The 27,955-nt window shown below is 48.8% G+C and overlaps 2 protein-coding genes across 8 annotated transcripts in view; one reads left to right on the forward strand and one right to left on the reverse strand.

Annotated features, from left to right (window-relative positions):
- On the reverse strand, positions 1-27,657 carry ZNF274 (zinc finger protein 274). Of its 5 annotated transcripts, XM_037818925.1 has the most exons (9): positions 26,462-27,657; positions 24,897-25,827; positions 24,374-24,448; positions 23,453-23,579; positions 22,648-22,743; positions 5,611-6,105; positions 3,328-3,431; positions 2,431-2,557; positions 2-1,315 (listed from the first exon to the last, which is right to left on the reverse strand). In XM_037818925.1, the coding sequence occupies exons 3-9, from the start codon at positions 24,404-24,406 to the stop codon at positions 408-410; spliced, it is 1,890 nt and encodes a 629-aa protein (XP_037674853.1). In that variant the 5' UTR covers positions 24,407-24,448; positions 24,897-25,827; positions 26,462-27,657; the 3' UTR covers positions 2-407. The 5 variants fall into 5 exon arrangements, with proteins under 5 accessions (XP_037674854.1, XP_037674853.1, XP_037674857.1 ...); XM_037818926.1 differs by lacking the exons at positions 24,897-25,827; positions 26,462-27,657 and adding an exon at positions 24,654-24,827 and having other exon boundaries at positions 1-1,315; XM_037818929.1 differs by lacking the exons at positions 22,648-22,743; positions 23,453-23,579; positions 24,374-24,448; positions 24,897-25,827; positions 26,462-27,657 and adding an exon at positions 10,105-10,129.
- Positions 25,021-27,955, forward strand: part of ZNF329 (zinc finger protein 329) — a 67,039-nt gene continuing 64,104 nt past the window's right edge. For 2 of the 3 annotated variants that reach the window (XM_037818950.1, XM_037818954.1), the window contains exon 1: positions 25,469-25,646. The gene's annotated coding sequence lies outside the window, so the exon portion shown is untranslated. Of the gene's footprint in view, positions 25,145-25,468; positions 25,647-27,955 lie in introns of those variants that run through there. The other variant, XM_037818948.1, reaches the window with a different exon arrangement.

Raw genomic sequence — 27,955 nt, forward strand, 5'->3', positions numbered from 1 at the left:
ATAGTTCATTTATCTATGTTCTCTCTTAGTTCTCACCGTATGCATAAAAAATTTACTATAGATACAATTATCAGTGCGCAAATTATTTGGTATATGGCTTTTTAAACTCAAAATAGAAGCATTTTCAGGCTTAATATTTATAATAACCAAATGAATGAATGAATTATAATAGCAAATCGACTGGAAAATTAATTAACTCTTTTTTCCAATCACTACATTCATTAGCAACAACTCCCCACCAGTTCTATTTACTCATGAAGTGCAGGGCCCTCCTTCTGGCTGCCCTTCAGTCTCGGGAACGTCCTCATTCAACGCTCCCCTTTCACATTCAGTTCCAAATCCCAGCCAGGCCTGTCTCAGCACACTGGATAGCAGTTCCAAAACACGAGCGTGCAGCTGCTTAACCGCTACAGGGGAAGGTGTTTCTTCCTGTACATGCCGCCGCTGTGCGTCCTCTGGTGCCCGATAAGGTGCGAGCTCTGGCTGAAGGCCTTCCCGCATTTCCTGCACACGTAGGGCCGCTCCCCGGTGTGCGTCCTCTGATGCCTGACCAGGTGGGAGCTCTGGCGGAAGGCCTTCCCGCAGGCCCGGCACTCGTACGGCTTCGCCCCGGTGTGGGTCCGCAGGTGCTGCGAGATCGCCGAGCGATCGTTGAAGGCCCGTCCGCACTCGCGGCACTCGAACGGCTTCTCCCCAGTGTGGATCCTCTGGTGCTGCGTGAGCGAGGAGCTCTGAATAAACGCTTTCCCGCAGACCCGGCACACGTAGGGCCGCTCTCCCGTGTGGATTTTTTTATGTACAGAGAAGTATCTCGGATTCCGGAAAGTTTTACCACATTCACTGCATCGGCAAACTTGGCTGCCCTTGTGAATCCTCGTAAACGTGATCTGCTGAGCAGTCTGGCCGAAGGCTTTCTTTTTCCCGCAGCCACTATTTTCCCTGTTTTTTTCCCCTCTGCAGCTCTCCTGATGCATTCTGACATGTGAACTGTGCTTCGTGCGTTTGACCTGGGCGCCACGTTTGCGCAAACATTTCCGAGTAGGGGTGTTTCGGGGTGAATGGTGGCTGGGGTGGAGACCAGTGTTTGCCCCAGACTCGGGGCCGTCACAGTCCTTCTCTCCAGGGAGGGTGTTCTCCTGAGCAAAGTCTACTTGTCTCAATTCTGTGTCCGGGGCTTCCGGGACCTCACCTTGTAAGGTGTCTCCCGAAGTGGAGTCACCCCGTGAGAGTTCTACCTCCAGGCCGGGAGTGGATTCTTCCTCAGAAACATCACACTTTGGAGTTAACTGTTTGCTCTCCAGCGTAGTTTCCCAACCTGAAAGAAACCCCAAAAGTGTGGATACTGTAGAGAGAAAAGTGCTAGAATGGGTATGATAATTAAGGATGCAAAAGCCGGGTGATAATGGGCACGGAGAATCCTTTTGGGGAGATGAAAAGGTTCTGGAACTAGATAGTAGTGAAGGATGCCCCAGTGTGGATGTACTTAATGCCACCAAACTGTATATTCTAAAATGGTAATATTTAAATTATATGTATTTCACCACAATAATAACTACCACAAACAACAAAAATCTAGCTACCAAAAAATAAGTTGTCTGGCTGATTTTCTTAAGTACAGGCTGGTAACTCAGGGAGAGACTAAAAAGCAGGGAAGAGGGGAACAGTTAGCTTGATCAATGGACAGGCACGAGGGCCTCCAGCAGCATATCACAGACAGGACTGCGTCACAGGTTTCAAGCATCAAACCCAGACCTTCATCCCCTCAAGGCTAGACACCAAGGCTTGCGGCTGCGCTCCTGTTCTTCTTGTCTCATACACCTTAGGGTGGACGACAAACTATGTCCTTCGGTGAACCTGAGGCTGCTTCTGTCCATCGAGTGCTCCCACCCCTCCACCGGTTCAGCCAGCTCTGCCCCACAGCCTGGGCCCATTACATGACCTCCCTGAGCCTGACTCTCCCGGTGCATAAACTGGGGATGAGAACCACTGAGCTGGCAGGGCTGTTAGGAGAAACGAAAGCTAATCGGATTAGTGCATCATCCTGGCCGAGGAACAGGCTACCAGACAATAAAAAAAAGTCACAAGCCTAAGAAATACTTGGACGTGGCCTTGGTTAAGATGACAGTATCCTCTCCACCATCTCTGTGCGTGAGCCAGGGCATAAGGCCCCTCAGATGCCTGGCTCTGCGAATGCAACCCCTTACCTGGAGGATGGCGGGAGATAAGGTGAGTCCCATGCTGACGGCCATGGGGTCCCAACAACAGGTGCACACGTGGCAGCTCCACCCCCAGAACCAGGACCAAGAACCACGTTAGAGAGGAGTCCCAGCCTGGATCTTCTGGGCCTCAGTAAAGGCAGAATGACACACAAGGGACCCCTGAGGGTCTACCCAGCCCTGCCTCGGGCGCCCGCCGCGCACGAGGACTCACCCACGGAGACCAGGAGCCCGAAGGTCTCCAGCATCACGTCGTGGTACTCCGTCCTCTGCGTCGGGCCCAGCAGCCCCCACTCCTCCCGGCTGAAGTCCACGGCCACGTCCCGGAAGGTCACCGGCTCCTGCAACGGCAGCCATGTGTCTGCTCAGGCCAGGCTCGTCCCTCAGCAGGAGCCGGGAGTCATCAACGGGGACAGAAGAAAGCTGTGCTGACAGTCCTCGCCGTACCGAGGACACCAAATCACGGCCCTCGAGACGCCTGGCCCCTCCTGACAAAACCAGAGCCCGGGTCCCACCCTGGGGTGCAGAGCCCCCTCGGTGAGGCCTGCCACACCCCCACCCCCGGGGCACCCCACATGGAGACAGGGTTCCTGGGTTTAAGCTCAGGGCACACGGAGGCCGGCCGGTGGCCTTCCATCAGGCTTGGATTTCCCCTTCTGTAAAATGTGGGCAGTAACAGGCCCTTCCCCACAGAGCTGTTGTGTCATTTAAACGTTTTACTGTAAAGCATCTGCTAATGTGCTAACCTCCTCCACGGAAAGCATTCAAAAATGCCCACGACTATTACACACGCTCAGCTGGACCCAGCAGGGGAGAAGGGCTAGAACTTTAAGCTTCGGGGTGTGTTAGCGGGTGGGGGCTCCCCTCAGACCCCGAAGCAGCTCATACTGTAAACAGCAGCACACGGACTGGAGGAGCAGGGTGAGGAGAGCCCCCCACCCACCCTCCTTCCACCTCTTCTCCAGCCCCGGCTCAACCCCTCGACTGCACCCGCCACCGACCCCTTGGCCTTGGTGCTCTCTCACCTCCCGACCACTGTCCCTTCTTTGGTCTCCAGCGATGCCTTGGGTGTGCCCACCTCACAAGGGATTCTCCGATGCTCCCCACTCACCTCAGGCACTGCCGCCACAGGCCGCGTGGCCGCCTCGTCCTCCTTCCCTTCTTCCGGCTGAGCAGTGTTCTCTAGAGGTGAGGTGGGGCCCTGGGCAGGCCGAGCTGAGGAGCAAGAGGGGGTCCGATGGGGCGTGGTGCCAGCTGCCCCACTAAGCGCCACCTCCCAGTCCCTCCCAGAGGGGCCCACGCCACCCCAGCATGAGCCGAGGCTGATGTGTCAGGGTGAGGGTCTCATCCCGCCGTTGGCCCCGTGACTCGCCCCTGCTGCCCTCTCCCCTCTCCAGCTCCTCACAGCTTCTGCCCAAATCCCCATACCTGGACAGATGTAGGATGGGGCACGCTTCCCCCTGCCGAGAACCTTGGCCCCATCCTCTCCATCTCCCGAGGACTAACGTCAGACCCCCGCCCCTCCTCTGAGGCCAGATGCCTCATGTCCCCAGTGGCCCCGGCAGCCGGCCTCGCTGCTGCTTCCTCAAGGGCAGAGCCCCATGTTTCCTGCCTCCAAGGCGTCCGTGCTGCCTGTGAGGGCACCCCCTTCCTCCCTCCTGCCACCCCAAGGAGGGTGGGAAGCTGGGACACCCCCAGGGCCAGCCCTGCGCACTCCTGCCCCTGCAGTTGTTTCCACTCTCCCAGCACTTGCTGTCTGTGTGCACTTTACCAAGTTGCCTCCACCCCAGAAAACAAAAGCTCTGTCCCCACCCCAAGTCCTCTTCCAACCTCAGCTCCTTCCAATCCAACCTTCCTCACGAATCCCTACAGGGTCCACCGGCTTCCTGTGAGGCTGACGCTGTGACGTGAGTCAGGCCATCACACCCTCCTGGCCAAAGTGACGGGATCGGGATGAGCAAGGGGCCACAGCCAGCCAATCAGAGCCAAGGAAGGGTTGGATGGAACATTCAGGAAACAGAAACTCCAAATAGGGAAGCCGCACCCGCAGACGAGCATGTGAAGACTCGAGTGCACGGCAGGGCTGAGAGGCAGGGGGGAGCACCGACCCCGAGGACACTCCTGGGGTCCCTGGGTCTGGCCGTGCCTGAAGCTAAACCACCTGGGACCTTTCAATACGTTCCCCATCTCCCCTGAGCTACTGTGTGCCAGGACTGCTGCCCCTCAAGGGTCCCGAGAAACACAAAGACCACAAAATGCAGGAATCTGGAGCTCTCGAGGGCCCTGTCCCATCCTTCTCTTTTATTCACCTGAGTTATTACACGCAGGACAGACCCACCACCCTCCCGGGGATAAACCCCCGGAACTACACCACGCTCTCCTTGGGACCTGTGTTGGTTTCCCACTGCTGCTGGAACAAATTACCCCATAGTGAATGGCTTAAAACAACACAAATATTTCTGTTACAGTTCCAGAAGTCAGTCTGAAATGAGCCTTGCAGAGCTAAAGTCGAGGTGCTGGCAGGGCTACCTCCTCTTGGAGGTTCCAGAGCAGAAACTGTTCCTTGGCCTTTCCAGCTTCTGGAGACGGCTCGATTCCTTGGCTCATGGCCTCAGGCTCTCCAGCCTCTGCTGTTCTCCTGCTCCGCGCCTGACCCTCCTGCCTTCCGCTTAACAGACCCCTCCTCTCCATCCTGCCAGCCCTGTTCCCTTCCTTTCCCACCACAGACCTGCCCAATTTCTCTCCATTTTTTGAGTGACTGCTCCCACCTTGGGACTGTCACAAGCAATGTTCCCCTGCAAGGCACATCCCTCCCGCCCCCTTCTTCACCTGACTAATTTCCACTCTCCCCTACGTGAGCACCACCACCCGAGGCTGCCCTCAACCCCCGCACCTGTGGCGTGTGTCCTTATCTTTCCCTAAACACAAGTCCCACCTGTCATCACCACTGCTTTATCACAGCCCCGGGAGTGCCTCCTGCTAGCAGGCACTCCAGGAACACGCCTGCAGGACTGAAATCAGGTTTTCTATCTGGTGGTGAGGCAGGGTTCCCAAAGGGATGGATGCTGAGCACTTGCACGCTAGCTTCCAGCCCGCAGCCCCTGGAGTTTGCTAAAGAACACAACCCCGAGGCTTCCGTGTCAGTGGGCCTGGGCCGGGGCCAGGGCGAGAACTTTCCAACATTCGCAGGGTCCTGGAGAGAGGGGCAGTGGTGTCAGCAGGGTCGTCTGAAGCTCTGGTGTGGAAACACGTGGGGGACGCAGGTACCCTTGGCTGGACGGAGTGGGCGAGACCCTTCCGTACCCCTCCTGGGAAGCCCCAGCTCCTCCCACCCGGCACCCTCCAAGATGCCCCCACGGGAGTGATCCCTCTCCCGTCGCTTCCACACCCTCACCTTCCTCCTCGGATACCCAGGTCATGTCCTCCACCAGGGCCACCGCCTCCTGGCAGTCCTCCGGGTGCTGCGACTCTACCCATGACCGGAGCTTCCCAGGCAACACGCCCAGGAACTGCTCCAGCACCAGCAGCTCCAGCATCTGCTCCTTGGAGCGAACCTCGGGCCGCAGCCACTGGTGGCAGAGTTCACGCAACTGGGCCAGAGCCTCGTGGGGGCCCGCCGCCTCCTGGTAGCAGAACTGCCGGAACTTCTGGCGGGCAGCCTCGGGGTCAGCCGGGTGCTCCCCCAGCTGTCCAGTGGGCTCTCCGGGGGTTTCTGGGCTCAGGCCCCCGTCTTCAGCATAGAGGGCTCGGATCTGGGCATTTCGGGGCTGGGCCACCTCCTGGTTCAGTGTGAGGATCTCCACAAGCTCAATCTTCATCAAGGGATTCGAGTCACTGTCCTCAGCAGGAGGAGGATCCTCCTGAGAGTCCAGCAAAGCCGCAGAATTACCTAAGGCAAAAGCAGAGCAAGATATGAGATATTTTAAAAAAAAAAGTTAAAAGAAAAATTTTTAAAAAGTTAAATAAAGGAATACTTAATGGTAAATAAATGCTTATGACATTGTGTTAAATGAAAAAAAAAATTACAAAAGACTATATGCAGTTTATTAAAAGTGTGAATCTCTGTTCACAGAAAGAGATCTGCAGTAAGGCACCCCTAAAAGATGGTGTTCTGGTTTGCTAATGCTGCTGTTTTACAAAACACCAGAAATGGATTGGCTTTTATAAAGGGGATTTATTAAGCTACAAATTTACAGTTCTAAGGCCATAAAAGTGTCCCAACTAAGGCACCAACAAGAGGATGCCTTTGCTGGAGAAAGGCCAATAGTGTCCGGAAAACCTCTGTTAGCTGGGAAGGCACATGGCTGGTGTCTGCTGATCCCGGGCTGTGTTCTACCTCCTCTCTCAGCTCCTGTGCTTCTGTGTTCTTTCTCCCAAGACGTTTCTCTCTAAGTGCCTGGGGGTCCTGTCTTAGCATATCCCGAGTGTCTTAGTTTGCTAATGCTGCAGAATGCAAAACACCAGAGATGGATTGGCTTTTATAAAACGGGGGTTTATTTCGCTACACAGTTACAGTCTTAAGGCCACAAAGCATCCAAGGTAACACATCAGCAATCGGGTACCTTCACCGGAGGATGGCCAATGGTGTCCGGAAAACCTCTGTTAGCTGGGAAGGCACATGGCTGGTGACTGCTGATCCCGGGCTGTGTTCTAGCTCCTCTCTCAGCTCCTGTGCTTCTGTGTTCTTTCTCCCAGGATGTTTCTGTCTAAGTGCCTGGGGGTCCTGTCTTAGCATATCCCGGGGCAAACTCTGGGCTTCATCTCTTAGCTAACGTCCTTCTGTCTGCATCTCCAAGCATCAAGTGTCAGTGTCAGTGACAGCTTCTCTCCAAAATAGCCCTCTCAGCTGCTCCAAGCTCCTTCTGTTTGTCAGCTCTTTTTAAAGGACTCGAGTAAATTAAGCAAGACCCACCCTGAATGGGCAAGGTCAAATCTTCATGGAAACATTCAATCAAGAGGTCACACACTAATCAAAAAGATTAATCAATCTGCCCCCACAAGATTGCATTAAAGAATATGGCTTTTTCTGTGGGACATAAAATATACAAACCAGCACAGACGGTTATTTCAGCATGGTAAAATTATACCTTTGAAATTTTTTTCTATTTTGCCCCCTTTTATATTTTCTAAATTCTCTATGATGGACATAAATTACTTTTGCAGTCAGTAAGTTATTAAAATACTTCAATATGTTAAAGAAAAAAAAGGCAATCCAATATAAATGGCCAAAAGCACATGAGAACATGCACATCATCATTAGCTATGAGGAAAATGCAAATGAAAAGCACAATGAGATACCTCGTTACCGTTAGGCTGTGATAGCATGCGTGGGTGACAATGTGGAGAAACTGGAACCCTTTCATGCAGCTGGTAGGAAAGTAAAATACAGCTAACTGTGGAGAACAGTAGTGCAGTCCCTCAACAGGTAAAACACAGAGTCATCATATGGTCTAGCAAACTCCATTCCTACATATATCCCCAATAAAAATGAAAGTGTGTGTAAACAAAATACTTGTACACAAGTATTCATAGCACTATTATCCCTTAACAATCAAAAAGTAAACTCAACCAAATGCACATTAACTGAAGAATGGATAAATAAAACGTGGTTTATCGGTACATTGGAATATTTGACCATTGAAAAGGAAAGAAGTTCTGAAACAAACTGAAACAGTACAGACGAACTTTAAAAATGTATGCTAAGTGAAAGAAGCCAGTCCCAAAACATCACATATTATTTGATCCCATTTATACAAAATGTACAGAACAGATAACTCCATCAAGACAAAGTACATTGGTGGTTAACAGGGGCTGAGGGAGGTGAGGATGACAATCAAGGAAGGCTGAGTTTTTTTTGTTAGTAATAAATGTCCTAAAATTGACTGTGGTGATGGATGTACAACTCTTTTAATGTACCAAAAGCCATCTTAGGTGAGTGAATTGTAGGATATATTAATTATATCTCAATACAACTGTCAAAAAAAAAATTAGAACAAGAGGCAATGGGGGTGAGAAGACACTGGTGGGTGCTTCTGATGAGGCCTCAAGGGGAAAAGATCTGGCTCCTGCCTCACAGGGGGCATCAGAACCAGGGTGCCTCCTAAAGGGAGGCCACAGGGCCTGGCAGAGTCCACATCAGCACAACTGCTGAACCAAACACCAGACCGTCCAGAAATGCTAAGGGGGAGCACAAAACAAGAAAGGAAAAAGCTCTGTAAAAACCCAAGAAGAAACACTAATTCTAAATGACTTTGAAAAGCCTTTAAAAAACAAATTTTAAAAATGTAAATAACCACAGATTATGATTTACTTCTGACTAAATCTGCAACATTTTATAAAAACAGTAACGGTGTGGCTGACATCAAGAGTAAAAACCTCCACTTTCACCCTTGCTGTGTAAGTTTGGAGTATGAAGAGTAGGCAGAACAGTGCCCGGAAAAACTCCACAGCAGGAACTCAAAGTGTTAGCAATAATCAGAGACACAGAGAAACTTACTATACAATGACCAGAGAACTCAGGAAAACAGAACCCCGAGCCAAGCCTCTGCAGCAGACAGCCCGGGAAGCTAAACACCTGCAGGAGCAGGTCCCGAAAGGTAAGGTCTTGGTCAATAACTGCCGATTTCCCTATTTTTGCCACCCTTCTTTTCAACCCAGGACCAGCTAGACAAGGGCAAATACGCTCCCCGAACGAATCGCGCACTACGTTCAGCTCCCCCACGCCCACAAGCTCCCGTCAGGGCACACCCGACACCTCCCGCGCCCCCGCCGGCCTTTGGGTCTCTGCCAAACGCAGGGGAGGCGGGCTGGCTCCCTCGCTAGAGCGTCTCAACAGCCTCTGCGGGTCCCTCTGGGTGCCCTTGATTTCCACAACACACATCCTGATGAAGCAAAACTGGAAACAAACAGTGTTAGCACAAGGCTGCAAAAAATTGTGAACTACTCCCACACAAACATTAAAAAATTACATTTAAGTGTGACTTCCAAGGTAGGAAACTAAGTTCTTGTCACGGGAAGAGAGAAAAAAGAGCATGAAATTATCGGTGTGAAGTAACTGCAGCGGCGTTTGAAAAGAATAACTAATCTGTGCAAACACGAAGGACGACTGCCCGCGCACGACGCGCCTGGGTCTTCTCGGTGTCTACAGCCTCCCCCGCTCCTGCCGAACCTGTCAACGCGCGCACTTAGAAACTGAAAAGCGCTCCAGGCTGCACTTTCAAAAACGCCGCAGCCCCAGGCGGCCGCTTCCGCTCGCGTTCAGGCGTCCGGCGCGCGCCTGTCCTCCCAACCTCAAAACCCGGCGACGCCCTCCCGAACCGCACCCACGACTACCCGGGAAGCCCCACCGAACTCCTCCCGGCCGAGAAGGACCTGCGGTCGCCGCTTCCTGTCGTGCCCGGAAACGCGCCCGGCGCACTACAACTCCCAGGAGCCTCAGCGGCGCAGACTTCCGGGGCCGCCATCTTGAGGCGGCGGCTGCTTTACGCGGTGTGTGGCTTTTCTGTACCTTGGAGCGTTACCGATTTCTAGAACGTCTCGTTTCTCCGTTTCAAAGCTCCGGAGCGGGGCTTTGTTTGCCATGGATACCCCGCAAAGTGCTGGGCTCTCGTCTCCAGCATCCTCGGCCGCGCTGCCGGCGGCTGCCTTCTTGAGGCCGGGCGTCAGTAGCGCGGGGAGACGCGACTCGCCTCTCTCGGCCACAGATACCTTCGCCCCTCGGGTAACGCGGGCTGGCGGGGAGAGCGCGAGCGCGTTTCCCCTAGGGAAACAAGCAACCGTATTCCTAGTCCACTTTCTTTTCCCTGCTTCTAGGTTCCTCCACTGTTTCCCTCCCCCACTCCAGATAAAAACCTGGGCTCGTCCGTCACATTCACTCAGTTAAACAGACCTGTCAGAGAAATTCGCTGGCTCGCAATCCCGCTAGTGAGTCAGCTCGGTCAGGAGTCGGCCAGGGTTGGGTGGGGTCGCGTCCCCGCGAGCATTAGGGTTGCAAAATAGACAAACTCTGTGACACGCTTTTCATTCTCAGTCATTGCTAGTCACTTTCTTCCTACATTTAAAATTTTTTTATTTTGATAAGAGCAATTAGGGGCGTTTGATTGCCTATTTTTACCTACCTTCCCCGAGTGAACTTTTCAATTATTTATTTTGTGGGCTTGCCTTTAATTCCTTTCCTGTTTTAGAACTTCGGGGGATCCACCCCACCCACCCACCAACTTCCTGATTTGAAAACTTGGCTTGCAGTTTTCCCGAGGTTAACTTGGGAAGCCAGGGAAAGAAATTCACAGGATGCTGCAGCAACCAGCAGCACTGGCTGGACGTGTGACACGCACCAATTGAACCTGTATTTCCTACAGGGAGAGGGTAACGCTCCTGCCACAGGTATAACTTTGCGCAGTAATCATGCATAACATTTAAAAAAGAATCCTCATTCTCCATATTGCTTGATAACTTTGTAATATTCAATACTTTTTAATAAACTCTTTGGTTCATCATAGCGATGTTAGTTGTGCCCCACACATACCCGGGAAAGTAGCTGTTGGATTCTTTTTATTCTACTCGCCTCCAAACTCCCTCATTCTAATTTAGTTCTCTCTCCTTTTATCATTTATTTACTTCCTCCTCTTCTTAGGGCTCTGGGGATGCTTTTCAGAATCTTGTGATATTCACTTACAAATGATGACTCAGCCTTTGAAGGTGTCTGACTGTGGATGTTGTGGACACTGCAGCTTATTCATGACGCACAGCCCAGCTGTGCCTGCTGTAGACCTCTGACCCATGTGTTTTCTGACTCACATGGCTTTCAGAAAGCACAAGAAGGGAGGATGCCACAGTGAATGAGATGAGCCACCAACATGGAAGCCAGTGGGGAAGTGACCAAATCATTCAACACACCTAAGTACTCACGCTCTTTCTCTCTGCCGCTTCTGTTCCAGAGGAATAAACAGGCCTGAGTCCACTATCTCTAAGTGCTTGTAGTGAATGCTGAAAAAGCAGCTATTCTAGAGACACCAGTATATTCCACAATTGTAACTATTAGCACTGACCTTCCAACAGCTAGTTGAGGTTCAAAATGCTTATTTGGCTCTTCGTACACTCCCCTGTCTGTTGTGCCTTTTGTTTCCTCCCTTCTCGTCCAGGATGCCCCAAACTCTCACTTTTTCATACACTTTCTGCCAATCACTCTCTACTTGACTCTGCTTAGCACCCTGGTACATCATCTTTTAAGTCTACCTCATCTGCTAGACTGCTAAGAACACCAACTGGGTCTTACGTATGCTGCAAGCACCCCAAAGCTGGGCCCAAGGAGGATCTGCCAAAGGTTGTTCACAATCATCTTTAAATTAGTCTTCCAATCAGTGACTGTAGCTATGGTTTCACGAAGGCCCACAACCTGGGCTTTACACCAGCTGTTAATGTTTCACCACAATCCCAGGGGTCAACAGTGTCCACCCCTTAAATGGTGGGAAATATGCGCAGGAAGGGCTAGGGTCCTTGTCCAAGGCTACAATGCTGGCAAACGGGCTGATCCAAACACTGTTCTTTCAAGCTCTTCACACCAAAGGGGCCATCTTTCTTCTCAGGTTTCCTCAAAGGTGCCTGAAGTGTCTCACCAAGAGGCCCCTTCCCTGGTAGTCTCTCCCAACATCTTCATCTGGTTCACTTTCTTCATCTAGCTCTCAGTTCAAATGTCACTTCCTCTCAGCTGCCTTGCTGACCAATTCCAAACTAATGGTGTGCAATCAAGCCTCCCCACCCCCCTAGCATATCCCTTTCTTTCACTTTCTTGGTAGCACTGATTGACATCTGTGCTGGTTTTAAACTCTTAGGGACCCCAGAAGGGCCATGATCTTTTAAACCAATCTTATTGGGTGGAAATTTTTGACTGTTTCCACGGAGATGTGATTCACTCAACTGTGGGTGAGACCTGTGACTAAATTATTTCCATGGAAATGGGGCCCCACCCATTCTGGGTGGATCTAATTAGATCACTGAATCCTTTAGGAGAGCTCATGGACAGAAGGAGCTCAGACATGTGGAGAGAGACATCTTGGAGAGAAGCTAATTTGTGTAGCCCAGAGTTTGCTCCTGGAAGAAGCTAAGAGCTGATACCTGGAGATACTTAAGAGATGCAGACATAAGGACATTTGGAGATGCTAAGAGTTGAAGCCCAGAGTTTGCCCCAGAGAAGCTAAGAGAAGACCCCACATGCTTAGAGAAATGCCCTGGGAAAAAGAAGAACACACACGAGCTGAGAGAGGAGTGGAGACAGAAGCCCAGAGACATTCTGGAGAAAGCCATCTTGAAACACAACCCAGGAGCAAAGGACCAGCAGACCAGCCAAGTGCCTTCGCAGCTGAAAGAGGTGTTCCAGATGCCATCAGCTGTTCTTCAGTGAAGGTATTTTCTTGTTGATGTCTTAATCTAGACACTTCTATGGCCTTAGAACTGTAGCCTTGTAACCTAATAAATCCCCTTTATAAAAGCCAATCCATTTTTGGTATTTTGCATAACAGCAGCATTAGCAAACTGGAACACCATCTTACTAGTATGTCCCATTGTTTCACTTTCTTGGAGGCACTGATTGCCATTTTAAAGTATCTGGTTCATTAATTTACTATATCTCTCTGGCTTGCTCTAGAGCAGTGCTGTACAGTGGAACTTTCTGCATTGGAGGAAATGTTATAGATCTGCACTGTCCGGCACAACAGCCACTCCCTAGAGATGGCCAATGAGCATCTGAAAGGTGGGCAGTGTGACCAAGGAACTGAATTGGTTAAGTTCATTTCAGTCAATTTGATCTAATCAGTCACACAGGCTGACCTGGGATCAGGTGCCTTCCCAGCCCTATTCACTGCTGTGATCCCACCCACAGCCTGTTCTAGTTTGCTAATGCTGCCAGAATGCAAAACACCCGAGATGGACTGGCTTTTATAAAAGGGGGTTTATTTGGTTACACAGTTACAGTCTTAAGGCCATAAACTGTCCAAGGTAGCAAATCAGCAATCGGGTACCTTCACTGGAGGATGGCCAATGGTGTCCGGAAAACCGCTGTTAGCTGGGAAGGCACGTGGCTGGCATCTGCTCCAAAGTTCTGGTTTCAAAATGTCTTTCTCCCAGGACGTTCCTCTCTAGGCTGCAGTTCCTCAAAAATGTCACTCTTAGTTTCACTTGGGATATTTGTCCTCTCTCAGCCTCTCCAGAGCAAGAGTCTGCTCTCAACAGCTGTCTTCAAACTCTAATCTGCAGCTCCTGTGCTTTCTTCAAAGTGTCCCTCTTGGCTGTAGCTCCTCTTCAAAACACCACTCACAGCTGCACTGAGTTCCCTCTGTCCATCAGCTCATTTGTATGGCTCCAGTGATCAACTTAGACCCACCCTGAATGGGAGGAGCAACACCTCCATGGAAATTATCCAATCAGAGTCATCACCCACAGCTGGGTGGGGAGCATTCCAAAGAAACACTCAAAGAATTACAATCTAATCAACACTGATAGGTCTGCCCACACAACATTACAGCAAAGATAATGGCGTTTGGGGGGACATAATACATTCAAACTGGCACACAGCCCATCAAAGCAGATACTAAAGCAACACATTTCCTGACTCAGTGTGGCTCTTAAGTGTCTTGGTGAAGGAAAAAATATATGTGGGCCTTTCTAGCCATCTGTCTGGATTTTCCTGTATTTTTCTCAAGTTCCAGGAAAGCTCACTGGCACTGTAATTTGACGTATTTCATGTCTGTAAGTTACTATGGGAGGATTGCTGCCACTACCAAGCTCTCACCCCCCACTTGGGGGCCAGGGTGGCGGCTTTGAGCCCAGGCCATGGGGTGACAGGACACCTGGTTTGCATTCCTTTCAGCTCCTTCCTGGACCAGCCAAGTCAGGGAATTGGGTCCCTGATCCCACAGGTAAAATGGCACCAGCAGCTCCCTTGCAGGCTGCTGGTTGGGATGATTAGATGACTTCACTTAAAAAAGGGACATCACACACTTCTGGCCTTAGTAAGCCCTCAAGAGGTCAAAGCTTCCACCTACTCCATGCCCCAGTAGCTTTTAACTTTCTTCAAAATAGAGCTCGTTTCTTAGTGTGCTGGTTTGGATATATTATGCCCCCAAGACGCCATGTTCTTTGAAGCAACCTCTTGGGGGCAGACACATTAGTGTTGATTAGGTTGGAACCCATTGATTGAGTGTTTCCATGGAGATGTGACTCAATCAACTGTGGGCAATAACTTTGATAGGATAATTTCCATGGAGGTGTTACCCACCCATTCAGGGTAAGTCTGAATTAAATCACTGGAGCCAGATAGAAGAGCTGACAAACAAAAGGAACTCAGAGCAGCTTAGAGAGACATTTTGGAGACAGCCGTTGAAAGCTGACACTGACATTTTGGAGAACGCCTTTTTGAAACGCAACCTGGGAACAAGTAGACACTAGCCATGTGCCTTCCCAGCTAACAGAGGTTTTCTGGATGCCAATAACCTTTCTCCAGTGAAAGACTAACTTTGTAACCAAATAAACCTCCTTTATAAAAGCCAATCCATTTCTGGTGTTTTGCAAAATGGCAGCATTTGCAAACCGGAACACTTAGTAATTTTTAGTTAGACACCCTTTTCAAAAAAAAATTAGGTACTATTTTTAAAATGTTAATAAAATGTTTTCCTCAAAATAGGTCTAAACTGGTTATTATTGGTACAAGGCAATGCTACTATTTCTGTAAATTCATTTTGTAATATAGCATCCTGCTGAATTCTTATTTTTGTAGAAGTATTTCAGAGACTTGTTTTTTTAAGGTGGTTAATTGTTACAGGCTACAAATTCTCTTTTTTCAATATTTTACTCATTTTGTGCTTTGGTGGAACAGTGTTACATACACTTTGCAGGAAGAACCTGTTGATGTTCCATCTAGTGTTATGTCACTGAGTCACTCATATACCACACCTTTTAATGCAAAGTTGGAAAACTTCACTGCCTAAGGCAGTACTGAGATGCAATTGGGTTAATTTGTTTTAGACAAAATTGGTCAATTTTAACATTTTTCCTGGGACCAATTTTGGCAACTTTACACCTCCCTAGAAGTGTAAACAATTTTATTGTTCCTTCATTGCTATACTCAAGTAATCACCGAGCAGCTACACTGCACCAGGAACTGGACCAGGAACCAGTGATACAGCATGAAGATGGCCATTTCCATTTTAGAAGCAGTTATGGGTAGCACTTTAAAAATTAATATAAATTTCCAAAGGTGCAGAAAGGACATGCTCTGAAACATCACCCTTCCAACTAGTTCCCCTCTCAGGAGGCAACTATAGCTACATACCCTTCCAGAGATATATCCTAGAAGTTTCCATGTACTCCCAGGGATGATCTAGAGACATGCAAACATGTTCATGCATCTTCACATGTGAATGTATTTTGAAGAAATTACATATAGCAGAGACTGTATCATGTCAGTATGTGAAGAGCTGACCCATTCATTTAAACAGCCATGCAAAGTACTATAATTAAAACAACTATACGTATTGTCTATATTACGTATACTGTAATGTCTGTACAGGCTTTTAGACTGCCTTTTATTTGTTCTTCATTAATTAAAGTTGGCTTTGTATTGTCTGCCCAAGAAATGAACCCTTGAATTTTTTTCTCCTCCATTTCTTTGGCAGTTATTCCTCCTTTTATCTTTATCCTCATTCCATTCTTGGGACTTCAGAAGGTATTTCTTTCCCAAGATTTTTGAGTCAAAGCTTAGTTCATTTGTTTTCATCCTTAATCAACAGTGAAGGTCTTTCAGGCTTACAAATCACCCCTGGGTTAATTACACCAGGGAGAGCAGTGTCCAACTGCTGGCATCCCAGATAAGGGAACCAAGACAACACAGGTCCTAGAGAACCTGTGCTGAATGGAGAAGGTGACAGAGAAAGAATGCAAAGTGCTCTTGAATAAAAGATCACACAGCATGTGACCACACCTCACCAAGCCGGAAGCCACAACACATATGAGATAGCCACACAAGATTTTGGATCCTAGACTGAATCTCTAACGTGTGCCCCTCAGAGCTGTTCACGGAACCAGCCATCTCAAGAACTCTCTTTACCATCCCTTACCAACTCTTCCTGTCTTAAAGACTGGCCGTGTCTTCAAAGTCTCCGGTGCTGCGATTCGTACCTCCTCTTGCCTCTTTACCATTTTTTCACTCAATGGTAATTTACTGAGCTCCTAGTAATTCACTGTGCTAGGAACTGGAGATGCACAGGGGTCATGGAGTAAGGATGCTTCCTCTCACCTCTATTACTTAATATTTGTTTTAGACGTTGTATCAGATAATCAAACCAACTGGAGGACAGGACCTGTTTTATGTTTTACTACATTTCTATACTTACGTGATCAAAAATTTTACGTATGGTTGACCTTATGATTATCTGGTATAAAAATAGGCAAGATGTTTCATGTTTATTATTCAGTGGGTTTTTCTCCAGTTTTAAGTTTTTTTCATTCTGTCACATAAGGCAAGAGCTAAGTGTGATGTTTGGCCCACAAAGATTACATTTAGAAGGTCCACTCCCATAGGAGTTCTCTGATGCTAAACACAATGAGGACTCCTACTGAAGGGTTCCCCATATTTTTATGAACATGGCACTCATTGCCATGATCTGTGACACCCAAGGCCTTTACCACACCTAATGCAGTCACCAGTCCTCTAGTGTAACTCCTGTGATGCTGAATAGGAGAGCCTGGCATGCAACCCTTTCACAGGAATCACATTCTTAGACTTAGGGATAATTACCGGGTCTAAGAACTTTACAAAATGCCCCACAACTGGAATTTTTTTCTCCAGTATGAATTTTCTTAAGACTGAGTTAGGCCCAAAGCCTTTTCTGTTATGACTGAATTCCTGGGATCTTCCCTGTGTGAGTTCTCAGACGTTGAGAAACTCATGAAAAGGATTTCTTACATTCGAGGTCTTTGCGGTTTGTCTCCTGCACGAGCCTTCTCTTGGTAGAGGCTGAGGTGGCTGAAAGCAGGGTTCCTTACCCTAAACACATTTATTCCATCCTGTTCCTGTAGGAAGTATCTTTTGTATAAAATGAATGTATTCTATTGATTTCCTACATTCCTTACACGTGCACACTTATAACCCATGTGAGTCCTCTCAGGCCACTCGAGGAGGAAATCCAGGGGGACTTCCCTGTTCCTCCCAATAAAATGGGCCACTGCTTATATTATTTTTTTCCAGTAATGCTTGTACTACATTTGAAAGTGTTTCACATTCACATCTGCAAGGCTCATCTGCTTAATTTCCTGACAGAAGTTCTGCAGGCTTTCCTATAGTCGTGACCTTCATAAAGTCTCTTCCCAAGTCGCTTTCCTAATGACTAAGTCTACTTTATGTTTCAGGCTTTCAACCTAAGACTCACATATATGGCAATGCTCTCTTGAAGGGACACCAAATGATGGCTTAGTTTTTGCCCCCATTCCATATTTTCATGGCACCATTCCCCAGTCAGTGCTTTATCAAGGATGAACGCCATTTGCCTTGAGCCTTTATCTTGTTAATCTTCAGCCTCCATCCCTACACTGCCAGTCATTATTGCTGATGTGAAGAGCTACAGAATCTCTCCACGTGTGAGGTATACTAACTCAGGTGTGTCTGCAACACACAGCTTTGCCTTTAATCCCAGTTCTCCACATTAAAGAAGAGGAATAGCCATGCCAGTGTGGGGAGAACGAGACTGCTGCAGAGAATGGCTGGCTTACTTGACACTAAAGCCTGCAATGCTAAACGCTTACACTCTTATTCCATGTTTTTATGAGCTGCCAGAACCTCCTTCTGAGCACCAAGCTAGTACATGGTTCAAGGTCCACTTGGTAATCTCTAAGGTTCCCTTGTTCATGTGTCATTAACGGAACATTCTAATCAAGACATGTGATGGTTCAAAAAGACTCCTGAATCCCAGTGAAAGCTGTACAGTAGTTCTTAGTACTATTCCTAAAACTTTAAATGTATTTCAAAATAAAAATATAAAGTGCCAAAAAGCCCCTCTACATTCACAACCCTCAAAAGTCACTTTCTTTACCAAACTTCCTCATTTCATTGGCTAATGTCAAAAATCCAGTAGTAATTTTTCTCCTCTATTGTAATTTTTAGAGAGATATTGATATACACAAAAATAATGTAGGTAATAAATGTTACCAAGAATAGTCACAGGAAGCCCCTTGAGACCATCACTTCACCTAAAAGCTGGACGTGTCAGCAGCCGCCGAACCTTCGTCCCCATCAGCCAATCTGCACCCAGCTCCACCGTGGCCACCCCTGAATTGCACACCACCCAGCTGCTCCCCAGCCCTGCTGCTACCGTCCTAGGCCGAGCACTATCGCCTCGTGCCCAGATGCTGCGGCAGCCACTTGCCTGTTGCCACCTGTGCCTTTCCAGTTCTTTCTCCACAAGCACTGAGAGCAGAGCTATGAGAAGCCATGTCAGACCCCTGCTCAAAACCTGAGTTTCCTATAAGTACCCAGAATGAAAATCACAGCCCCTCACAGCTGATCAGGCCCTGAGGGTTATGCCTGCCCACTTCTCCAAACTTGACTCACATGCACCTCAATTACCTCCTTGCAACCCATCAGCTGACTTCCTGCTCCCTGTATGTGCCACACTTGGATCACCTCATCTGAATCACCCTAAATGGTGTCTCCTGTGTCTGGAAGCGTCTTCCACCACCTTTACATTTCTGCAGACTTCTTCTTCTCCAGGAATTAGCTTAAATCTTACCCTTGCAGAGTCCCCCGACTACATCTTCTATAGTAATTCTTCCCTGCTCCCCTTACTTCATGCCTGTTCTTTTCTTTCCTAGTACTTACCCTACCTTGTAATTACATCTGTGTAGCCTGCTTGTAGTCTACAGACTATGCATTCTGTGATGGCAGGAATTTTGTTGGTTTTTGGTTTATCACCAAATACCCAGTATTTAGTACACTGCACAGGACAGAAGGCCTCTGTAAATTTTGGTGAGATGAATGAAGGGGATGGAAAGGAAACATCACGAAAAGGGCTCCTTTAGTGACAGAGATGAGCCTGGCACCCCACACCTCATGCTTACGCCTGCAGACAGAGCACCCTGACAGATGCCCTGAGCTCCCTGCTGCAGCCTCTCACTGAGACATCATTCCCAAATCCTCTGACTGTCGCCTCTGGAGCCAGCTGTCCAAGGCCTGCAGTACCACAGTCCAACCATGGCAAATGGATTCAAGGAACTACTAGATCATCCGGAAGATGTGCATGCCCAAGAGGCACCAGGTTTGCCTGCACAGGGTGTGAGTCCTTGAGTGCAACAGAGTAAGACATGGACCCACCACAGCAAAGCCAAACCCACAAAGCCAGGAAGGAACACCAAGAGACCAGTATGAGGTCTTCTGAGGGGAGCAAAGGAACTGGGGCGGTGGCAGAACCCACCGTGGATGGCAAAACATGCCCACGTTGGAGACCCTGCAGGTCACAGTTTAGTGACCTGTGTTAATTGTCAGCAAGGAAGTTTTCACTGTTGGTTTTCAGTGAAGAGAATGAAAGAAATGACTCTGAGTATGGAAAAGAAAAGCAGAAATTGTCAATGCCAAGCCTTCAAGCAACAGTCCAGAAAAGGGGGCAAGCCTTCAAGCAACAGTCCAGAAAAGGGGGCAAGCCTTCAAGCAACAGTCCAGAAAAGGGGGCAAGGAGCCCAGGAGCCCACAGTTCCTCTACATTGTGAACAACAGAAAGCCTGCACGAAAGATGGGGGGGGGGCACACAGATTTCACAGCTGAACATTGCCAGAATTGGTAATTCCAATCCATTTGCATCACAACAGAAGGAAGGGAAACACCTAAAGTTCTCTTTACAAAGCCAGCACACACCGATTCAAAAGCTGACAGATGGCACTCACACAAACAAGAAAACCACCCTCCAAACTAATTTAGGAATATCAACACAAAAATCTTAAAAATCAATGGACTCTAGCAGCACATTACAACAAGGGCATTTCTGTGTCTATCACGTCACTGTTATCACTGGTCAAAGAAGAGAATCCCTATGTCCACCTTGGAAGGCTCTGGAGGAGAAACTGGGGCTATAACCCATTTTAATTCATTAGAAAGACAGATGACTGTTTCTTCATCCGAGTAAAAACTGATTTGAATCAAAGCAGAACCAGCATCCTGCTTGTTCCAAACCAGAAACTTTCCCACTGAAACAGACACGAGAGATTCACTTGCCATACACTCAACTTCACGATGTTTCGGGAGTATGAGCCCAATTATATAACTGCTCCAAAGACATAAGAATTATTAATACATTTATCTTGATGGCAAAATGACTCCATACTGGAAAAATGTGAGAATCTACCAAAACTGTTACAAATGATAAAAAGAATTAAGCAGCACTGACTAGTTCAGCTGGAACAAATATGCTGTTAAAACTGTTTTAAAAAAAAACTGTTAAGGAGGACTAACACAATCAGGTAATGGCAACAACGAAAGCCAAATGGTGCCGGAAGGCCCAACAGAACCTGGGAAACTAGTAGGCAGAGTGCCAAAACCAGACTAAATTTACCAACAGACCAATTCTCCACCAAGTAACTTCTAAATCCAATCACATAGTACATCCTAACAGGATTTTCTCAACAATCGCTTAGAAGCTGCAGGGAAACTACATGGCTGGGAATAGTCAAGAATACTTTATTTTAAAGAATGAGGGAAACTTCCATTTAACCAAGCTTGTTGTAAAACAACAATTATTAAAGGAATGTAGCATTTACTCAAACACATCACGATCAAGGGAACAGAACTGAGAGGCCAGAAGGAGACCTGGACACAACGACTATGAGAATTTAGTTCACAACAAAGATCTGTTCCAACAAGGAGGAGGAGGCTCTAGTGAGAAAATGGTGTCAAAAGAGCTCATGATTGTACAAATATAAAAATGTTCTTACATAAAATAGAACAAATGTACATCATAATTACAAAGCATTAATAACAGGATGTTATATGGGAAAAAATACAAAGAATAAAAACTATGGACTATAGTTAACAATAATATTGTAATATTCTTTCATCAATTGAAGCAAAGATATTATGCCAAAGCAAAGTCTCAATAATAGGGGGATATAGGGGGTATGAGATTTTTCTCTTTGGAGCAATGAAAATGTTCTCAAATTGATCGTGGTGATGAACGCACAACTCTATGAGTATACCAACAGCCACTGAATATACACTTTGGATGGATTGCATGGTGTGTGAATGAAACTGTTCAAAAAAAAAAAAGAACTCATGCCCACACTGTATACAGATTAAATTCCAGATAATCAACTAAATAAAAAATGAACTAAAACACAGGAAAGTATTTGTATGATCTGCCTACATAATATATGAAACCTAGCATCCACAAAGGAATAAGGACAGAATTGAAAGAAAAATTCCTAAAATTATAAAACTTTTGTATAGTCAGAGATAACTCCTGGGATACAATATTTGAAATGTTAGCATTCAGAATATATAGAGTCCCCAAGAATAAAAAAAGAAAAACCAGTAAGAAAAAATTGAGAAAGAACATGAATTCATAAAATAATAATAAAGACAATTCAGAAAACTCATGTAAACAAATGCAAGGTCATCAGTAATGAGGGAAAAGTGAAATCGATGGGTGAACTTATTATCTATTGCCCATCAGATCTGCAAACCTTAAAAAAATTATTACAAATCACTGGCAATGGAGGGGGAAAGGAGTTCTCATGCACTTGAGCAGCTATATGTTTTTTAAAGATATTAACAGCAACTTCTTGCTACCAGATTTTTAAACTTACATGTTGGTTGATCTTACAGCTCCATTTCTAGAAATCCACCGTATAGAAAAGCTACTCTGTGTGTGCAATGATGCAATGCAACGTACACAAGGAAATTCTTTACAACCCTGACGTAAAAATAAACTGGCAACTTAAATATTCATCAAGAGAGAAAATATAACTCAAATGTGAAATGTACTGCAGCTATTAAAAGGAATGAAGCAGGCACGTACTACACATGTGCAAAACATAAACTTAAGTTCACATACATGCATATAAATCAGTATAAAAAAATCTGGCAGGAGACGCATACCCCAAAGATAATGGAGATTATCTAAGGGAAGGGCAGGTGACTCTGGGGAGGGCAGAGGGAGGGAGTCTCCCATTGTTACCTCACGCACCACCTGCCACACGCAGCAGGTTCACTCTGACGTGCCAGTGGGACGCTCCTGACTGAAGCCACAGGTAAACACAGAGTTTGATTTTGCGCATCTGTGGGTGCTCAGTACAACACCCCACATAAAGTTTCTCCTGTCCACCTTCTTTTCCAAGACACCAGTCCCTTACTGACCAGCTGGCTTGTTACCTCAGGGACTCCCTTTGGCCTGGTTCTCACCTGGAAAGGTATCTTGAGGAATTCCTCTCTCCACCGGCCATAGTTCTTCTGCCTCCTCTAACTGAGACACCACATCTGGTTTGGAAAGCTGATGTTCTGCTCAAGGGAAAAGAGACAGGACTTGGGGGTCTGTGTTCAGGAGAAAATGCCATCCCACTGCAGCAGGCGCTGTCCCTCAACTCCACTAGGAGATGACTTCTGGTCTAGGGCAGTGACTACAACCCCATACCCTCTGCTTGCTTTCCTGGACTCCCCCGCACTTAGGGGCAGCCGTGGACCCCATGAGACACAACAGGAGTTTGGTTAGCTGGGGGCCATTGGGGAAAGGCTTTTGCTTTCTTGCTGAATGTGTGAAAGGAGAGCTGGCCAAGGTTGCCACCCCCTCCCCTTCTTGCTCCTTGGGGTCATGGACCTGGTACTTGGGGCACAGCCATGTGGGGAGCGACCCGAGAATGAAAACAAACATGCTAAAATGGAGAGACAGGAGGAACCAGGGTCTCTGGTGAGATCTTGAGCTGTTGGACACTGACACCACTTCCTCTGGACTTGTTACAAAACCCAAAATCATCATCGTTGTGGCCAAATACATCCCCAGTAGACCCACCACCCAGGGGCTCCAAGGGATGGACTAGGTAAAGCTTCAGAATTAGTACCAGGAAATTGCCCATTTCTTTGGGTGCAAAGTAGAGCCCCTCCCTCAGGTTCTGAGCCCTGTAGCATGACCACAAGCAGACACACACCTCAGAGGCACCATGTTCATGCTGCAAAATGCAGATTTTTATTGACATGGGGAGGTCAGCCTTACCCACTGAGACCAAGTTCCTGTAGTTCTCCAGCATCACCTCCCTGTACAAGGACTTCTGCATGGAATCCATGAGTCCCCACTCCTCTGGGGTAAAGCCCAAGATCACATCTTCAAAGGTCACTGGTTCCTAAAATCCAAGGATCCTGTTTAGCCAGGGCCTTTCCTCACCCATGTTGGCAGGAGCAGGGAGGCTAACCAAGCTTGGGAAGGCACACGATGGTCTATAAGGTGACTTCAAAGCACGAAGGCTTCTAAAATGCCAATTCCTATCTCTGTTCCTGCCTTTATTTCAAACTGAGTGAACCCAAGCTTGACCCTGTTCAGGTCACAGCAAGAAGGAGCACACATGACACTGGAGAAGGGTCCTTCCTTCTTTGAAAACCCATTTCTCATTAAACTGGGGAGTCAGGCATTGGGACTGGCGTGAACACCTCCCGAAAGGAATTCCCTGAGCGGAATCATCATGCTCCCACTTCACAATTCCCACACTTACACCCTTCAGACTTCAATTTCCACCCAGAGCCCATGCTGCTTCTAGTCTCCTTTCACCTGTCAGGACTCCATCCACACCTCTATTTGTCTTCGTGACTATTTAAGACCAGCTCACTTCACCTCTCACTTGAAACCACAGGAGGTACTGAAATCTAGAGGAGTTTGATCCCTGCTCAGACCTCTGAAGTTTTCCCCCAAACCAACCTTATAGAATAAACTGAAGGGTCCCAATATGGCCTTCTGCGTCCTCCAGAGTCTGGGCACTGCTCTAACCACCCTCCTGGACAGCTAAGCACCCACGGTTCTTGCACCACGGCAGGGTCTGTCACGCCCGGCCAGTCCCTCCCAAGCCCCGAGGTGTCTTGGAGCCCGGAGATCGAGTCACTCCGGGGCAGGGGCTGACTCAAGTTCAAGGAAGCCTCTACTCACTCGGGACCAGGCCGTCGGGAGCCCGGAGGCCATGCCTTCCTCTCCTGTTAGGGGTGGGATCCTGAGAAGGCGACCCTGGTGGGGAAAGGTGGAGAGAGAGAGGCGTGAGGCGGCGGCCTCATGAGCGATAGACGGAAAGTCCACCCCCGACCTTGGAAAACGCCCGAAGTGTCATCCTCCCCACAAGACACTAACGGCCAGAACAGGTCGCCTGCCGCCCCACATCCTCCCATTCAGCGGCGGTCAGGTCCCGCGACCGGAGGGGCTTCCACCCACTCACACTCGAGGGGGTCGACTCCCTTCGTGCCCCACGCCAGGGAGGAGGCGGGTCACCGTCGCCCAGACCGCACCGCCCCTGCCCGCCCTGCGGGAGGAGGGAGGCGAGGCCGCCCCGGGCTCCCCGGCCCGGCGGGATAAGGGCCGAGGCTGGACCTGCTTCAGCAGAAGGGCCTGAGCCCCGATAAGGGCCTGCCCGGCCCACCCGCCCGGTCCCCGACGGGCACTGGGTCCACGCCGGACTCACCCGGAACGCGCCGCACAATGGCGCCCGACAGCCCGCGACGAAGTGCGTCAGTGTCCCGGCCGGGACTACAACTCCCAGACGCTCCCGCGGCGCGCCCGCTCGGCCTCGCCCAGGCGGAGGCCATCTTGACCTGCCCGCTCGGGGCGACAGGCGAAGCCGGGAGAGCAGGAAGAGGATTTCCGCCGGCCCAACTGGGCCAGGAGAGGTCTCGGGTGGGGGATGCCAGACAGCGCGGTCCCAGCACCTGTGTAAGTAGGCGACCCAGACCACGAGAGGGTCGTGGCCGGCCACGAGGGCGACCACGCGCTAGACTGGCCGGAAGTTGGAGAGAGAGGAGGGTGAGGCGGGAGAGAGAGCGGGCCGGAAGTGCTGGGGTCAGGGCTAGTTGGTGTGGGGAGAGAACTAATTGTTACACTCTTCCGGGGCGAGCAGTAGCGATGGGCTGGCCCGGGAGTGTGGAGGGGTGGGGCTTACTGTCAACCCGTAACCAATGGAGAGGATGGGGGTGGAGGCTGGGCGGGGCGGAAGTGTGCAGGGGGCGGGCTGAAGGTCCACCCAAGTTCCGGCGAGAAGGGACAGAGCCCGGGGTAGGAGGTGTGGGCTCGGCAGGACCCCTGCCCAGTGCCCTCCTGCGACCCAGTCTGCTCCTGGCAGCCGAGGGGTTCCTGTCTAGAAGCGGCTCAGGACCTGGTGTGCCCTCGTTTTCCTTGGGGCAGACGCCGGCGTGCTCTCTTCTTCCCCAGGAGCCGGGTAGGCGGTCTTCTCTCCTACCTCAGGGCCCAGGATCGGGTGTTACCGGCTTCCTCGGACCCAGGGTCCGGCCTGGTCTGTCTTCCTCAGGGCCCAGGATCTGCTGTTCTTTGTCCTCCTCGGGTCCCAGGGCCGTGCCCCAGAATGCTCGCATCTGCCTCTGGGGTCGCAGCACTGCCTGCTAAACATGTTCCAGGGGTGGATAATTGTTATGGCCACGGCAGAGGGGACCCCCCCGCAGTCCACCCATTGTTTGTCTTAATTGATGGAATTACACGGTAAGTCTGGATCTTTGCATATTACTACTCAGTGACCTTGTTCATGTCTTTTAATGATATATTCCGAATTTTTCTTAGCTACTCTGGAGAGAACATCATCCCCATCCCATAAATAATTTGCTTTCTAACTTTTACATATTTTGACTTAAAAAAAAATTGATGTTGGCGCCAAAAGTGGCAGTCCCCATCTGCCGGCTGAAACCTTATTCCCCTGCTGGGAAGGCAATAAGGCTGGGGCCTCCAGGCGGGAGGTGGCGCTGGAGCGTGGCATCTAGGGGCCTGCCCACCCGGCCCAGGCCCTGCCTCTTAGGGCCGAGCAGCAGCTCCTGTGAATGGTGTGAGCCAGGCCATGGGTGAGGGGCCTAGCCTGGGCTGAGCCATGGGCTGCTTAAGGGTGGCAGGTGAGCCCGGGGCTCCTAGGTGGTTGTGGGCATCGTCTCGGCGGTGGGTGCACACCTGGAGCCTGCCCCTCTTGCCATGATCGACTCGGTGAAGCTGGGCCGCCAGAGCGGGGCCAACTTCTCGCACTGTGAGTACCTGTGCGCGCTGCAGGTCTTCGTGCCGCTCCTGGCTGTGCGCCTGCCTACCAGAGGGTGTGCTAGACTTCAGTGCCAACTGACTCGGCATCGTGGACTGGGCGCGCATCCTAAGCATCCTCAAGATTAATAAAGAGCTGCTTTCGATCTCCATAAAGAGGTGCTTCCAGCTGTGGTTTGGCAAAACAGGCACTGTGACTGCACCATGAATACTCCCACCATTTACTGACGGGTGATTCCTTTGTCCTGCCTGAAGTCACAAGCCAGGTCATCTTAACAGGTTGAGAAGAAGGAACCCTGGATGTTGGTGGATTTGCAAAGTTCATCTCCACCTCAGTCCATAAACCTGGTCAACTTTGAGAAGCCAAAGGCAGCACTCAGTTTAGCTGAAACGAACCTCTTCCTTCTGAAAGCTCAAGCTCCTGGTATTTCCCAAACAACCCACACGCAGGACAGAGGACACACTCTCCTATTAGAAGAAACAATTGTGTTTTTGAAGGATAAATATTGATTACAAAAAGTTCATATTCATCTGAAGACGTGCTTCTACAGGTATTAATGGAGTTGCTGAAACTAGAAGGAGATATTTCTTTGAGCAAAATTTTCTTAAAAGAGGTTGAAGGAGACCTGTGTGGTGAAGGAGGAGGTGACGCCTGAAGTTCCTGGCACCCGTGGTACATCCTGGCCAGAGGTGGCAGGGGACACGGGTCTCTGGGAGCCTGGAAGGAGGATGCCTTGGTCACATTTATTGATCGTGGGATCTCAGGATTTCCTTGTAATCTCCGTTTCTCACTTGCCTGTCTCTGCCTAGAAAATTCAGGCCCCCGGAAGCCACGTGAAGGGTACAGGGGCGTCAGATGAAGGAATCTGCTGCACCTGAACTCTCGTGTGCTGCTACTGAAGCATGCTAAGCCCGATTTTCCTCTCTGGGTTCTGCCCAGTGGCTGTCTTATTCTCCCAATTTCCAGTATCTCACTACCCATAAAGTATTGCTTTGTCTCTGATATGTATGGGGATGCTTCAAGTGGTTCACCATCAACTTTGATCCAGTTCTTTAAAAATCTTAAGGAAGCAAGCCCCCTTGGAGGTTCTGTAATTATTTCTTTCTGTTTTATATGGTGTAGGATAAAAACATGATTTTTGGTTAAAAGATGATTTTAAATAAGTAGGTAATTGAAGATTGATTCATAAAAGCTACTTTAAGAAAACTTTTAGTAATATATTAATTTAATATTTTCTTTTCCCTGTTAAGCAAATTAAGCATGCTATTTAATTTGCTGTCATTTAATTATGTAAAGAAAAAGCATGATTTCTGGATATGTGTCAACTTTATACATGTAAAAAGTCAAAAAATGATGTGCCTCCTGTTTGGTTTAGGGCCCCAGTCCCTTGTTCATACCCTTTAGGGCCAGAAGTGTTCTAGAATTTCAGAGTGTCTGTACTTTAGCGGGATAGTAAGGTGCATACCCCGTCCAGTACTGGCCTTCCCACCTGG

This window comes from Choloepus didactylus, chromosome 27 (assembly GCF_015220235.1).
Source record: "Choloepus didactylus isolate mChoDid1 chromosome 27, mChoDid1.pri, whole genome shotgun sequence".
Lineage (NCBI taxonomy): Eukaryota > Metazoa > Chordata > Mammalia > Pilosa > Megalonychidae > Choloepus > Choloepus didactylus.